The sequence below is a fragment of the Trichoderma harzianum genome (assembly GCF_003025095.1).
Source record: "Trichoderma harzianum CBS 226.95 unplaced genomic scaffold M431scaffold_5, whole genome shotgun sequence".
NCBI classification, from domain to species: Eukaryota; Fungi; Ascomycota; class Sordariomycetes; order Hypocreales; family Hypocreaceae; genus Trichoderma; species Trichoderma harzianum.
Window position 1 is genome coordinate 419547 of NW_020209253.1, and position 14834 is coordinate 434380.

At 50.2% G+C, this 14834-nt stretch overlaps 7 protein-coding genes across 7 annotated transcripts; 4 read left to right on the forward strand and 3 right to left on the reverse strand.

Annotated features, from left to right (window-relative positions):
* Positions 1-914: 914 nt before the first annotated feature.
* On the forward strand, positions 915-5461 carry M431DRAFT_493855 (hypothetical protein; the record flags this gene model as incomplete). The annotated part of the gene is made up of 5 exons (XM_024917169.1): positions 915-1065; positions 1131-1358; positions 1580-3623; positions 3678-4966; positions 5043-5461. The coding sequence occupies 5 exons, from the start codon at positions 915-917 to the stop codon at positions 5459-5461; spliced, it is 4131 nt and encodes a 1376-aa protein (XP_024775095.1).
* A 358-nt stretch (positions 5462-5819) lies between these two features.
* Positions 5820-6843, reverse strand: M431DRAFT_480953 (hypothetical protein; the record flags this gene model as incomplete). The annotated part of the gene is made up of 3 exons (XM_024915917.1): positions 5820-6077; positions 6157-6414; positions 6571-6843. 3 exons carry the CDS (start codon positions 6841-6843, stop codon positions 5820-5822), a joined length of 789 nt encoding a protein of 262 aa, XP_024775096.1.
* A 676-nt stretch (positions 6844-7519) lies between these two features.
* Positions 7520-8581, reverse strand: M431DRAFT_84065 (hypothetical protein; the record flags this gene model as incomplete). The annotated part of the gene is made up of 2 exons (XM_024923389.1): positions 7520-7574; positions 7632-8581. The coding sequence occupies 2 exons, from the start codon at positions 8579-8581 to the stop codon at positions 7520-7522; spliced, it is 1005 nt and encodes a 334-aa protein (XP_024775097.1).
* A 623-nt stretch (positions 8582-9204) lies between these two features.
* On the forward strand, positions 9205-10269 carry M431DRAFT_82756 (hypothetical protein; the record flags this gene model as incomplete). The annotated part of the gene is made up of 2 exons (XM_024923210.1): positions 9205-9485; positions 9549-10269. The coding sequence occupies 2 exons, from the start codon at positions 9205-9207 to the stop codon at positions 10267-10269; spliced, it is 1002 nt and encodes a 333-aa protein (XP_024775098.1).
* Positions 10270-10556: 287 nt separating this feature from the next.
* Positions 10557-11058, forward strand: M431DRAFT_83666 (hypothetical protein; the record flags this gene model as incomplete). The annotated part of the gene is made up of 4 exons (XM_024923335.1): positions 10557-10698; positions 10768-10799; positions 10857-10920; positions 10991-11058. The coding sequence occupies 4 exons, from the start codon at positions 10557-10559 to the stop codon at positions 11056-11058; spliced, it is 306 nt and encodes a 101-aa protein (XP_024775099.1).
* Positions 11059-11271: 213 nt separating this feature from the next.
* M431DRAFT_493860 (hypothetical protein) lies at positions 11272-13082 on the reverse strand (the record flags this gene model as incomplete). The annotated part of the gene is made up of 3 exons (XM_024917170.1): positions 11272-12796; positions 12892-12968; positions 13080-13082. 3 exons carry the CDS (start codon positions 13080-13082, stop codon positions 11272-11274), a joined length of 1605 nt encoding a protein of 534 aa, XP_024775100.1.
* An 858-nt stretch (positions 13083-13940) lies between these two features.
* Positions 13941-14598, forward strand: M431DRAFT_84074 (hypothetical protein; the record flags this gene model as incomplete). Its single annotated transcript, XM_024923391.1, has 3 exons — positions 13941-14044; positions 14105-14437; positions 14496-14598. 3 exons carry the CDS (start codon positions 13941-13943, stop codon positions 14596-14598), a joined length of 540 nt encoding a protein of 179 aa, XP_024775101.1.
* Positions 14599-14834: the final 236 nt, after the last annotated feature.

Here is a 14834-nt window from a genome sequence, read left to right on the forward strand (position 1 = left end):
GTTGGGACGGGGCGCTGCTTTGTAGTGTCGTAGTTTGTGCTTGATTCTGGCTATGATGTGGATTGGAAGGTTGGGGAATGGGGCTCAATGTGCTTTGATTGTCTGTCAGATGGCCTCTTTCAAGATATCATAACGGCGTTGATGGTGTTGCTGTGGTGTAAGTGGGTTACCCTGGAGATGTATGATGGATGTTCGTGATGTTGTTGCCACGTGCGGTAACTTGTACCGCGGCATGATTCTAATTGGTGGAATATTGTCTAACGGATCTCTAAGCTGGAAATTTTATTGTGCAGCCGATGAATAAGTTGTGTTGTGAATTGGTGCATTATTTGGTATAATAGTGCAAGATGTCCAAAGTTCACCGTGAGACACCATTGATGGAGAAATGACGGTGGTGTAAACTCGTACTACTGTGGCGAATATAAGTTCATTTGAGAAGCTGTAAATTGAATCTCATGCAATGTTGGCAGCATAACACCAATAAAGCACCAGTATGATCGCATATGCTTTGTCTGGTGAAATCGATGTCCTCCGAGTCGTACGGAGCTGAAAATAGCACACGACCAAGACAGGAGTTGTGCTGGTAGAGCAAAGCACCTAAACAATGCATCCCAGGCTTCCAGAATACGGTATTTCTACTCTTATTCATGCTTTGACATGACAAAGAACCAAAAATAGCTTTAGCAGATCTAAATTCGGACACAAACATCCTTTGTGCTCACAGAATGTCCGGAATAGGCATACAAAGAATGACTTGCTGTACTCGAAAATGGTCTTTTAGTCAGAACTTCCCAAATAATGAAGACCAATTTTATGGTTGACCCATTTCCTCTCTTCATTTTAGCATTGATCGTGACTTGAAGGTGCAGAAGAAAGCTCACAGTCGATACTTGAACAGTTGACAATATCTCACAATGACGACCCTCGCATCATGCACCGAGGTGCAAGAGATGGAGATTGACTCGTCAGATCCTATAATTCAATTTGAAATATCCACGGGTGCCGAAGATCAAACCGAGGATATTCTACAGCTCGAACTTTTGGATTGTGTCGAAGACATTCTTGGTGAGTTCAGCCGTTTCGTTGGCCTGTATCTGGACGTCAAATCTAACCATCATTTCGGTGCATAGAGAAGATAGGAACAATCTTTTCTCAAAATTTACAGAATTTGCCGTCGGAAGTACGACAATTGGGCACCTCTGGAAAGCCTGGTGACCTCATACAGAAGTTGAATCTTATCGTGAGAGATCGTGTTTTGGACACCTTTTTTCAAGAACATCCTCGCTGCCGTCGGCTATTCTCACAGCTATTTGGCTGCCGATATCCATGCCTCGAGGACCAAAATTCAGGGAACGCTGGTATTGGCAATGAAGGTGTAGGTCAAACAACAACATCATCCTCCGGTGGAGCGTCTCAAAGCACACATTCAACAAAAACGGATAGTGTGAGCTGGCTGCCAATTGCAAAAGGTAAAAGCAAAATCCATCGCCCTTGACAGAGATGAAAAGGCTAATATGATATGAAGAGAACGGAGATGCCGAGAATGCGGTAGACTTGGAGGAAGGAGCTCCTACTGCAGCTTCACCAATCATGGCATCAAAAGACGCATTATCTGAATGTATAGATGCTTTCAACACTTTCGATCCGCTACACAATGATTTGAACGGCAGTTTGGCCACCGCCTGGTCATTGTCACTTCAAGAGCTCGAAGTCGCGGAGAGAATGTACCAACATATGGACACCATCCTAAGTATAGAGGGCAGAAAGATCAACCAAGGGGCACCAAACGTGCCACCGCAACCTAAGGTGGCCTTCGCTGAATGTCTTGCCAACATATCAGACATCTCACAAAGACATCAAGAGAAGTTTCAGAAGAAGATATTTGGTCAGCTTCCTGCCAAATCTGGGATCGAGCTGGAGCTGGAGATGACTATTGGGTCACCTAGCTCAGAAGAGAACGCAGATGAAGATGGAGATAGTATCAGCCTCGAAGATGAGATCGTGGAAGACACACCACAACGACCTGGAATTTCCCTAACGCCCAGCAATTTGCAGCTACAGCCTTACAAGGGATGGTACATCGAGGGACCTAGGATCCAACTGCCTCGGGCCAAGAACTTTCTTGCCGACGAAGATACCGATTGCACGGTGGACTGGCAGCGCAAATTTGCAGAGCTGACAGAGTACTTTGGCTACCTGAGCTCCATTTGGCAAGGCGAAGACTGGATCCACGATCTTGAAGAAGCCATCAACATGCTGCGAGTTCACCAGATATTTGAAAACTACTATTACGGAAAACCGGAGCTCATCGTCGACCCTCCAACAGACTTGTTGCCAGAACAGAGCAAGAGACTGCCACAAGTTCCGGGCTCCAGTATTGCGTTTCGCGGTGGGAGCGGCGTGCAGCGTAATTTGTCCGGCCCTCGACGTCTCCTTCACGCCGATGTGGCGAGCGTGCATGACTGGCAGTATGAGATGCCGGCCGGTGTCTTGAGAAGAGACTATCTCGAGCCATATCGGAACGATAGCGAAAAATTCTGGGCGGCGAGCCCGTTTGCTGCCACCACATCTCCAGCAAACCTTGCAGCGTGCGAAAATGAAGCGTACGAAGATTGCATGAAGGGCGGTATCGTGAAGACGGCGCGATTCCTGGCCAGCAAAGACGACATTCATCCTCCGCATCAGAGTCACGACAGCACCTTGCGAGTCAATAGGGAGACCCTGGAAGCATTTGCGCAGTTCCGCGGTGGCAAGCGGGCGGCGCTGCAGCAGTGTCTTAACATCTTCACCCACGGCGAGAATCTAAAAATGTGTACCCTTGAGCGGGCTCTCACTCTTCCAGACCCTCCCGTTGAGAAGAAGCTGGACATGGGAATCATCTACCCTCACAAGATGTTTGCAGATCCCCCCGTGAAAGAGTCGCGAGATCCTTGGGCTTATACTAGAGCCTACCAGTGGTTCAAAAAGGAAGAGCAGCGCTGGGCAGAGTGGACGAGGGAGCACGCCATTAAGGAATCATATGGCCATAAGAGGTGGCTGGGGGGCGACAGGCCCGTCATGGAGCTCCCCCAAAATTGGAAGGGCCCTGTTCTTCCAGATCTTATGGATCGCGATATGAGCAGGACGTATAAGTTCCTGCGGCGTTGTGAGAAGATTCTGCAAGGTCTGAAACGGGCGAAGAACCGAGCTCCTCGAGACTTCATCATAGGGGTTTTGGACGCTGTGAATACCGGCCTGGCAGCGGAACCGATTACGAATGAAATGGATTTGAGATTCAGCGAGCATGAGCTTGAAACAGCTGACGGTGGTGTCACTTTCGCCATTGCCAATTTGCGGCCAACGGAGGCGGCATGGCTAGAGTACATCTGTCAGCCTTCGCGGAATCGCTCACTGGAGCTGGAGGAATCTCTCGGAAAGCGAGGAGAGATTATGGTGTCCAGAGTAACGCAGATGATGCAGGATATCGATCCCTTTTCGCTGTTCAGGGATACGGAGCCTAAGACGATGGAGAAGTTCCTAAAGGAGCTGAATGCCACATGTGGTGGAGAGGTGAAGAGATATGAGTTTACGGAGAAGGATGTGAAGCAGCTGGCTCCAAAGCTGCGCGATCTGAGGATCATAAAGTGAGTTCCCTTTCTCCATTTTCATGGCTGTAGAGCAGAGACTAACAGCAATAGGCTTTACAAGAACGAGGTGACAGGAGAGTGGATGTTTGGGAGGCCAGAGACAGAGTTTCATCCTGAAGACTTGGTCAGATGGCCAGATCCTGAGCCTCAGATGCAGCATGATTCGGAAGAGGAGCCACCTGCTTCCAACACCTCGCAGGTCAGCCCTGAAGGCGAGAATATGGACCAAATCCAATACGACACAAGTGTGAGCTCGAGTGAGAGAATAGGATCCGCATCGACTGAGGATTTCGACACCCATCCCTGGGGTATGCCTCAAAGAGAAGACGTTCTATCTCTCCACGAATTCATAGAGAACCCAGTGACAAACCCCGAATGGTGCGAGAAGACGACCAACTTCTTTCTCTGTCTGGGCTACCGCCTCGGAAAGACGCTCAGGGAACTACAAGCCCGGCACGAGGAAAACGAAAAGAAGCTGAGCGACCCCGAGACACAAGAGTATAACCGTAACTTTCTTGACGTGATAATTTCTTACTGGGAAGAAGACACAGAGAAACGCCCCAACAATCCGGCTACTAACCCTGCTAATACAAGCTCCTGGCGGATTACCATGACATACCCTGACGTGGTCAAGATTGCCGACCCTGATGCGTACAACGAGCACAGAGAGGCCTGGACACAAAAAGAGTGGCCCGAGAGCAAAGAGGCCTATGAATTGGTTCGCAAGAATCTTTTGCGCGAGGCACATGAGAACAAGACGATGATATGGCCGCTGCATCTGCCGTATAACAGCTACGCCACGAGATACAAGGTCGTGGATCCAACTATCTGGAAGAAGCGCCTCTCAGAAAAGACGGCAGAGATATTGAACGACAACAATCTCGATGACGAAACCAAGAAATCTCGTGTCCAGGCTCTCAAAGTCCAGCTCCAGAAAGAAGAAGTCGAAGAAGAAAAGAAACAAGCCGCCCTCGCAGCTCAAAAGCAGAAAACCACTATGCGCCGCGAGCCAGTCTGGACATTTGGTCATCCCTCGAGAAAGAAGCCTGTGCATATGTTTTGGGACATTAATAACTGGCCGGTGCACTGGCAGTCTGAGAGCAGACAAAGAGTCATTAGGTCCAGGGGGCCAGCGAAACGAAAGGCCTCAGAGGATGAGGTTCAGGCTGCTGATGTTGGGGAAGATGTGGCTGCTTTCGCGGAGGAGTTGGAAGAAGCTGCCGAGATGCCGTTTTGGAAAAGGGCGGAGCAGAGACGCAAGTTTGTGCCAGGGAGAGAAGAGTTTTGGATGGGAGACACGCCGTTGCAACGGAGGGAGTTTGAAACCAGGATGAAGAAGAGTAAGTTTCATCCCAAACCAAGAACCAAGAATAAGAAATCAAGAGCAATATGAACTGACACTTTTAAAACTCACAGGACTCGCGCCGCCGTCGAGAAAGCGCACCTGGGGAGGTTTTCTCAAAGAGGCCTTGTTTGGCACTCCTACCATCGTTGATGGGCGTGTTGCTGCTTCTGCTGAAGAATTCGGATTGCCAGATGTGCCCCGACATTTGATTCCTCGGAGTCGACCGGCTAAAAGACGACGTATCGTGGGACCGCAACGAGAGGTGGGAGAAGAACAAGAACGTGATTTGTTCGCAATAGCGAGAGGCGAGAAGAAAACCCGTAGAGAGCCCAATATCTTTACGATGGAGTCCCAGAGTTCGTCCCTGGAAGCAGGTCAGATTACGTTTTATATCCCCGAGACGCGGATACAGGGCGAAGGACGCTTGGGAGATGTGATGGAGGTTGATGAGCCGATGGTTGAGTATCTAAAACCGGCAAAGCGGCGGTGATTGCTGCTGTAGATGGAATGTACTATAAATCGTTTGAGAATATTCGGAGTAATAGAGAATCTGATTGGCTGTGGTTTAACAATTTCAGATTAGAAAATTAGCAAGGCTGCGATTAAAGTCAATAAAAATGCGAAAAAACTTCACACCAGTCACCAGAGGCACGTTGTTAGGCGCAATATTGAAAGAAAGCAACGCCAGTTGAAAATTTTTATTTTCTCATTCCGGATCATGGCCATTTTATATCCTCATGACGCTCATGTCCGAAAGTCCTAACCGGCCAAACCATGCAATGAAACACAAGTTGTATCGTGACTCCGCGCACCGTTTCCAGTCCTCACCACTGCACAACCCCCATTCTCTAGTATCGCTTGCCGTCCCTCAGGGTATCGGAGAACTCCTCCAGAGGAGATCGGATCAGCTTCGTCTCCTTCCACAGGTTGGGGGTCAGGAAGCCGTAGGTGTTGGAGACGGCGGAGAAGGTGGCCTTGAGGGTGTTCTCGAGGGTCTTGGTGGAACCGGCGGATGAGGAGTAGGCATCCTCAACACCGGCGAGCTGGAGGAATCGCTTGACAGCGGGGGAGGCGACGATACCGGTACCACGGGGGGCAGGGATCAGCTGTTGGAGAAATTATGTCAATGAACCATTCCTACCAAATTCTCTTTCAAACACAACCGATGGACTGGGTGAAGCTTACTCGGACAGTGACGGAACCGCACTTGCCGGACTCCTTGCAGGGCAGGGAGTGAGGCAGACCGAGGTTGGAGCCCCAGTATCCTCTTCGGACGGGGATGACGCTCAGCTTGGCGATGATGATGGCGGCACGGATAGCAGTGGCGACTTCCTTGGAGGTCTTGATTCCGAGACCGACGTGGCCCTCGGAGTCACCAATGATGACGATGGCCTTGAATCGGGTGCGCTGACCGGCACGGGTCTGCTTCTGGACGGGCTTGATCTGTAATTCGTGAAAAAGCAATCTAGTTAGCGCAACTGTCCATTTTTGAAGCGCTCTCGCTCAAAATTCCGCTATACGCTTCCATCCCATCCTCTGAGAGGAGCCTTCGCAAGAATTGAACCCTAAAAAGGGGGCCGAAAAGGAGGCAATCCGCACCTTCATGACCTCATCCTTCAGCTTGGGGAGGAACTGGTCGACAATCTGGTACTCCTTGATGGGCAGAGAGTGCAGGTAGATCTCCTCCATGCTGTTGATCTTGCCAGCCTTGACGAGACGGCCCAGCTTGGTGACGGGCTGCCACTCCTTCTCCTCAGACTTGCCGCCACGGCGACCACGGCCACGGCCACGACCACGGCCACCACGATCACCACCACGGGCACCGCCCCGAGAAGCAAAACCACCGCCACGAGCTCCGCCGCGATCAGCCATTGTGAAGTTCTGGAGTTGTTGTTTTGTTGGGCGAGGGACTTGGAGTCGGGATTTGACGATGCGCAGGATCGGCCCTGATGTTGTATTTGCTCGAGTTGTGGCCCTCGTACTGGGGGAACTTTTTCGCTGGCGGGGTCTAGTACAGCTTGGGAATTTTTACGGGTGTGGTCTGGGTTAGGCGAGCCCTAACAAAGACCTGTGGGTCGCTGCCTCAATTGTTAGGCGAAAAACATGTGGGTCGGTGTGGCTGTCACCGAGATGCTGAATAAGGCTCACCTCGGTGAGTCAGCACCGAAACTGTATCTTTTCGTGTCTTCTGGGCCTCGGTGGGATCGAGAAGGATTGAAAATGGGAAAACAAAGCTTGACCGATGGATTCCAACATCACTAGACGCAAGGGAAAGAAAGGGCAAAAGTGGAAACTTGCTAATTCTGTTGACACAATTTTGTTTCGGCCGCGCAACGTACACTGAGTTTCACCAGATAGAGATAGGTTGGCATGAAAAGCTGAGATGGCTGAGACCACGATATCGCACAAAGCAGAGAACAAACACGAGCTGGAGAGACTCCGTAATTCAATATTCGTACACGGCCTGAGGGGCGTAGTAATCATAAAAAAAGAAAAGGGAGGGTATCGTGGCTCAAATAAATCGACAGCAAGCTGTACAAATGTCTCCCTACTCCGACTTGACGATCAAATTCTCCGATGGCTGAACTCGCTGAGCCCATTCCCTGTTTTTCTGTTAGTTGATAATCATATATATGCTGGAAGAACACGAGGCTACTTACGTCCAACTACCATCATAAACCCTTCTGGCGTTGGGGTACCCTGCTGCTTCCAGAGCAGTATCGATGGCACAAGCTGTAACGCCAGTTCCGCAAGTTGAGATGATGGGCTTGCTGGGGTCAATTCCCTTCTCCTCAAACAGCTGTTTCAGCTTATCTGCGGGGAGGAAAGCCTTTGTTTCTGGATCAAGGAGGGCGCTGAATGGAACGCTGATTGATCCTGGCATGTGGCCAGAGGAGAGACCTTCGCGAGGCTCTGGGTCCTTGCCCGTAAACCGACCATTGGGTCTCGCGTCCAAGATCTGGATCCCTTCTGCTCCCTCCTTGTTGGAGTCCAAGACCACCTCTCTGACCTCCTCGAAGCTAGCAACTCTCTCCGATGCAAGCTCGGGGATAGGATACGGGTTGCACTCGACGTTGTATAGCTCTCCGGACTCGGTGGGCAGCCCCTCAGCAACCCACTGCTTGAAGTTGTTCAAGATGTGTACCTTGGGGTGGCCAAACGCCCTGAATGTCCATGCCACGCGAGGAGCACTAAAGATTCCGAGCTCCTTTGTATCGTAGACGACAACAACATCCTCTCGTCGGATACCCAATTCGCTCATAGCAGCTGCGAAACCTTTGGCATCCGGCAGCATGTGGGGGTATGGGCTGCGCTTGTCGATGGCCTTGTCTAGGTCAAAGAAGCGAGCCTTTGGGATACGCTGCTCGCGGAAGACCTGGATGCCGGTTCTCTCATCGTTGGGAAGGAACCAGGCGGCGCACAGGGGAATCACTCGGGGATCGGGACTGATCGGAGACGGAGGGTTCTTCTTCAGGGCCTCGTGAAGCTCTTTGGGAGTGACCAGGTAGGACGAGAGACTGCGCCTGGTCGACATGCTGGTCTGCAGAAAACGGTTGCCCAGTCTGGGAAGGCCAATCCGAGCAGATTGGCCAGCAACAACAGAGGCCATCGAGGATGATGTGTGTTGCGATTTAGCGCTTTTGGCCGCGTGAGACGATCAGCTGTTGTCGCCTGTGGTCGTTCGGTCGATCTGGATAGTTGTGCTTCAGAGCTGCGCCGATGGTCAAGCTTGCTTTATGCACGCCTCGTCCAGCTAATCTCGATGGCCCGACCTCAAGCGACTGGCAGCGCAGCCATTGAATAGATGTTTTTTGGTGGAGATGAGGTTTGGATTGGATTTGATCATGGGCCCAGAGAGTTGCGAAAGGTTGATTTTGGCGCTTAGTGGGGGAGGAGCTTGGACCATGCATGACATTTGCGATAAGCTGTTGCTGCATGCACGACAACGGGCGGTTCAACGGCCCCGAATTTCCCCTCGCTGTCGCTGGCATCATCATGCACTCACGCGCCAATTTCAATCCATTGGTGGCGTTTTGTCCGCTATAGTCTGACGATTGGTTATTGCTAATTGCATAGCTTTTTTATATGCTGATCCATCACTTGACTACCTCACTGTACTGAGATACATCGTACTCATCGACGCAGATCAATAGCGCCATGGCTCTGAGTCGGGCGCTGTACGCCCTGCCCATTGTGCTGCCACTGGCTGTCATGGTGCGAGTTCTAGCAACCATGACAGTTGTGCCTGGGCCCTTCATCGACGATGCTCACCTTCGAGGACTATATACCCTTCAGAATGGAACTAGTATTCCCATCCTGAAGGGTTTATACGGAGTTCCAGGTCTTGACGATGCAATTACTCAAGTTGCAATTACTTTTTGCCAGCTAGTCTTCAACGACGACCAAAGAATGTGGTGGCAATGTGTCGTTTTCCTCACTGACTATGCTGGCCTCACTGCCTTGTGGATGCTCGAGTCTTTAAGAACCGCCAACAGGGGGACTTTCTTCCAGACGTGAGGACGAGCTTGACCCAATGTTCATCCATGCTCTTGCTGACATGTATGTGTCCTGAACAGATTCGCCGTGCCCCTGTTTCTCGCCCAATTCGTGACCGTGGGAAACATTGCACCTTTATACTTTTACTTTTTCTACGTCTTCTCTCCGTTGAAGAAGTACTCTACCGCTAGTGCCCGACTAATTGACGGAGCGGGTGTGCTTGCTATTCTCCCAACGCTGCTCGTGGTGTACTATATTCCACATCTCATCTCCCTCTTTCACCCTGATTTTGAAACTAGACACTTGGCGAATTGGATATGGCAACTTTACCCGCTATGGGCCTCAATACTCCTTTTTACACTATCAAGTGTGATAAGGCCGTTTCTCAGTGACAACGCCGAAGTTGTCCAGCGCCGTAATAAGACGGGCATTCGCGTCATTGGAGGAGTCATGATAACGCTTAGCACTATTTCGTACTGGTACATGCTCTTCTTTTCGCCTCTGTCTGTATCGGAGGCATTGATACCAAAATATTTCACCGAGCTTCCCAAAGACACGCCAACGTCGCTCACTAGCATCTTCCAGTACGACTTCATCACCTCTTTTACGTCAATCCTGCTTTGGTTGGCATACCATTTGGGAGATCTGAAGAGTGCTGGAATTTGTCAACTATCTTGGCCTCGAATCTTGCTCTCTTCTGTTGTCATTGGCTGCCTTGGTGGCCCGGGAGTGTTGGTTTGGGTTGGGTGGCTTACAAGAGAAGAATTGATGGCATCAACGGAACATTCCAAGACCAACTAGAATGTTGTGCATTTAAATAGATAAAAGTTTATCACAATCAATTAAATGAATATGATGCTTTTTAAGGGATAATATGTGCCAACTCAAGTACTGAGCCTCGAGTTTTGCGAGTTCTGAGCTTAGTCATGAGACTGTTACCCTAGAGCCAGCAAGGTACATACAAGTCTCTCCCAGGCAACGCAAACTCCATCACCTCTCAACAACACAACAGCTCCTGTGCATCACGACTTATCCATGCTGTGAGAAATTCCCCCCCCCTTTATAAAGGGGCGTCTAAATCTTTCACGATGAAAGTCACCATCAAAGAGTGGAATTCCGTCGCCACATGGCAGTGGGATATCCCCGAAGACGACGTCTGCGGTATCTGTCAGGTGCACTTTGACGGGACGTGTCCTACGTGCAAGTATCCCGGCGACGACTGTAGCCTTTGTGAGTATACCCCTTTCGATCTCACGAAGTGTAGTTGCTATGAAATGACGCGCTAACTGCTCTTGATAGTATCTGGAAAATGCGGCCATAGTTTTCACATGGTTGGTGGTTTTTCTGCTTGTGCTTGAAGAGGTTTGGTGGCACTGACGTGAATGTAGCACTGCATCATGGAATGGATTAAGCAGGAGTCGGCAAAGGGACAATGCCCTATGTGTCGACAGCGTACGTATCTTTCTTCTTGTTTTGAATGCTGGTGAGAGTATTTGCATCAGAGTGCTAACTGATTGCTTAGCTTTTGAGTGGCAAGATCAAGCTAATGAGACGGATGGACCCAATGAGACTCCTATACCAACAGATTGAAGCAAAGATAAGGAAAATATAATACAATGGCCACGGGTTGGAGCTGCGCACACAACTAATTATACCAACAATAATCTCATCATTATTTTCTGTCATGCCTTCATGCTCATACATACATAAATACAATGCGTGCTATCCAGGAAGCTTCACAACTGGCCTAGGCGACCTCTGAATTATATGTTCATTGTGAGAAAACAGCTGTCCCGTACACTCCTAAGCTTCCGGGACATAGACCCCATCCTTGCAAAGCACTACCACCTTTTTGAAGAATCGCCGCCACTCGAGGGGATCTCCCTTGATCTTGACGAACCGAATGTCTAGTACCTCGAAGCCATCTGCAAGCGGCTGTTTGTCCACGCAGATTTCTCCGTGTAGGCTCTGCCGGCGTCCGTCGACAGCACGAACTTTGAGGGTAACTACGGGGCTGCCATATGGATTCGGCGTAACAGGTGCCAGAGGAACGTTCAGCTGATGCAGCGCGTCGCTGAGCATCTGTACAATATGTGAGGCAGGCACGTGCGAGAAGAAGCGAGTGAGGGATTCGGGAGGACAAATGTCACGGAACCGCTGAGCCTGTTGTGTGAGCGACATGGATGGTCCGGGGACTTGGGAGAATTGCGACATGGACGGCTCATCCGCAAGGGAGTCGAACAGCATACGGCGAGCGCTGGAAGTCCCCGTGGGCATAGAAGATGGTTGGGCCCTAGAGCGGAGGACAGGAGCCTCCCAATCCCAATCTTTGTCGGCGATAGGGGTTACTAGAGCTTCCGGCTGCGTGGACGAGAACCGACCGGCATTTAGTCCAGAGTCCACAGTGGGATCGTGGGATGCCGGGAGGTAGTTGAGCGGAGGTATCTGGTTGAGGTCGATACGCAAGTTTTCTAGCATCTTAGTCGCCAAGACAATGGGGTCGGAAATCCTTCCATCGGCAGTGAGCAAGGGGTTATGGCGCGTGTACCAAGGATGCTGCCGTATCTGAGCAAAGGTGAAGCGTTTCTGTGGATCAATGGACATCATGCCCCTGAGGAGGGAGAGGGCCTCTGGAGGTATTCTTCCCCAAAGCGGGTCTGAGCTCTTCCCTGACGTCTTCACGTACTCGCCAAACTCCCAACTTGTTGACGATGGCTCATCCCATGGTGTGTTGCCGACGAGCAAAACAAATAGGATGACTCCACACGACCATATATCGACGAGATCTGGTGAATACTTGGCGGTATTCGGAGCCCTCTTATCTACCCTCCCACAGGCGAGAATCTCGGGAGCGATATATGGCGGGCTGCCACAGAGTGTTGAGCTGGTCTTGCGCTGGCCCTTGTACTCAAACATGGTGGCCATTCCGAAATCAGCCAGTTTTAGGCTTCCATCTTGTGACAGGAGGATGTTCTCCGGCTTTAGATCCCGATGTGCCACGCCCTTGGAGTGCATGAAGCTCACACCGCCAACCAGCTGAAGGAAGTAAATTTGTGCAATGTCCTCCCGGACGCCGACATCTGCCTCGATCTTGTCGAAAAGATCACCGCCCTCTGCATATTCCATGGCTATCCATCGCCATATCGAGTCTTCCCCCGAGGCAAACCACTCGATGACGTTGGGATGCTGGCCTATGTGAGAATGAAGGGAGACCTCCATGGCAAGCTGCTTTGCGGAGATGCGGCCATGCTTAGTGGCGTATCCCTTGTGTATGAGCTTGACAGCGAATACTGGACTTGAAGAGTCTAATGGAATGGCTTTTTTTATTCTGATTTAATTTGAAAAAGTAGTGTTAATATTGATTTTAATGTTCACGTAAATGAGAGAGATCTGGGAGGTGAGGGATGAAGAGAGCGCGCATACGAAGCATAGGCACCACGGCCAACAGTTTTTGATATGATTCGAAAGGGCAGCTCCTTTGGTAATGGATCGAGTTGCGACTACAAGGGAGTCAGCCAGATTCACATGAGTTTGAGTGACTGAGGGTTCGGATTTCGCAAGGGCGCTGGACCGAAGCTTTGTGAGACGTGCACGGATGAAGAGTCACTCACCATGATGTCTATTAGTGAAACTTGTTTCGAGGCTGAAGCTCTTTTTTCCGACCAAACATATACAACAAAAGAAAAAAAATGACAAAGAAAAATTGAAGAATAAAGGGGATGGGATAAACAAGGCCAATTCAAGCGTTATTCGGTAACAATTGCTGAAGCACTATAAGGCGGTAGTTTCTTTTGGATTGTTAACGATCGCGTGTCCCGTCGCGCTCAACCGTGTAAAGAGGTCAGACTTTCATTGTTTCGTGAACTTTATCAAACGATTGGTTATCAGCTCCATCTTAGCGGGCGTTGCTGCGGCAAACAGGGCCCACCGACCTTACAGCGGTCGTCGTTCACTGAACAAGCCCTTGGACGCCTGTAAGATTAGGCTTCTGGCTAGGCGGTTGTTTTTTCAGGCTGACCGGCAACAAGCGTGTCTTAAACAACAACCTAATGTTTTTTCCCTCTTCTCAGTCGATCTTGACCTTTTCCCATCCATTCTTTGTCTATAGACCCTCATCCCTGTTTCGTGGCCTCGACCCTGCTTGCCGTGTATTAGTTTTTTTCATCTTCAGGCAACTTTTCCCTAAGGACGTTTTAAATCAACCACCGCCATCCTACCTTATTGGGTAACAATCAGCACTTCATCCCGCAGTCTTTTGGGAGTACTTCTGAAGACGTCCCATTATTGCCCAACGCGGAACGCTACCGCTTGTTTGCATATCCTCCCCTTTCTTGACTTTCGACCTTTTTTTCTTCTCCGGCATTCTGTTGCAAGAGGCTTTCTGTTCGACTCGTGTACTTGGACCATCTGTTATCACTTTCGAGGACCACTCATTCATTCATCTCCGCAATATAAACTGGTTTTTGTTTACAATGGATTATACCGAGGATAACCAGAACTCTGCTCCTGGCAGCGTCCAGGCGTCCAAGCTCAATGCCGCTCGCAAGGGTCCCGATTCGCAGAGCGTCACTAAACGGTATTCATCCTTTGGGGCAATGATGTCAGCCTCGTCTAGGCGCTAACATATTCTCAATAGGCTTCAGACCGAGCTGATGACTCTCATGACATCGCCAGCACCCGGTATCTCCGCATTCCCCTCTGCCGACGGCAACCTTATGTCGTGGACCGCCACCATCGAGGGCCCCGACGATACACCTTATTCCGGACTCACGTTCAAGCTGAGCTTCGCGTTTCCTTCAAACTATCCTTATGCCGCGCCAACGGTCCTCTTCAAGACGCCCATCTACCATCCCAACGTCGATTTCTCTGGCCGCATCTGCCTTGACATTCTCAAGGACAAGTGGACTGCCGCATACAACATTCAGACCGTTCTGCTGAGTCTGCAGAGCTTACTCGGCGAGCCCAACAAGTACGTTGATCCGTCGACATGACGCAAAGGAAGGCGACGCTAACTGATATTTCCACAGCGCATCCCCATTAAACGGCGAGGCAGCAGAGTTGTGGGACAAGGATATGGAAGAGTTCAAGAGGAAGGTTTTGGGACGACATCGCGACATTGAGGAGGAGTAATGGGATTCATAGCGTGCAGATTTTTATGATTTTACGTTTACGGGTATTTGGAGTCTTTGGGGCACGATTCGGTCGTTTTGAAAGGGTATTTGGGTGTATTTTGCATTTCCACAGCCAGAGCTGGGAAAGGAGGGCTACCTGCCCCTTCCACAAGCGCATGACCGGTTACAACATATAATAGAACCTGTCGAAACAAATCATGACCAATCACCGCCTCACCAGGCTGTTTTCCCTGT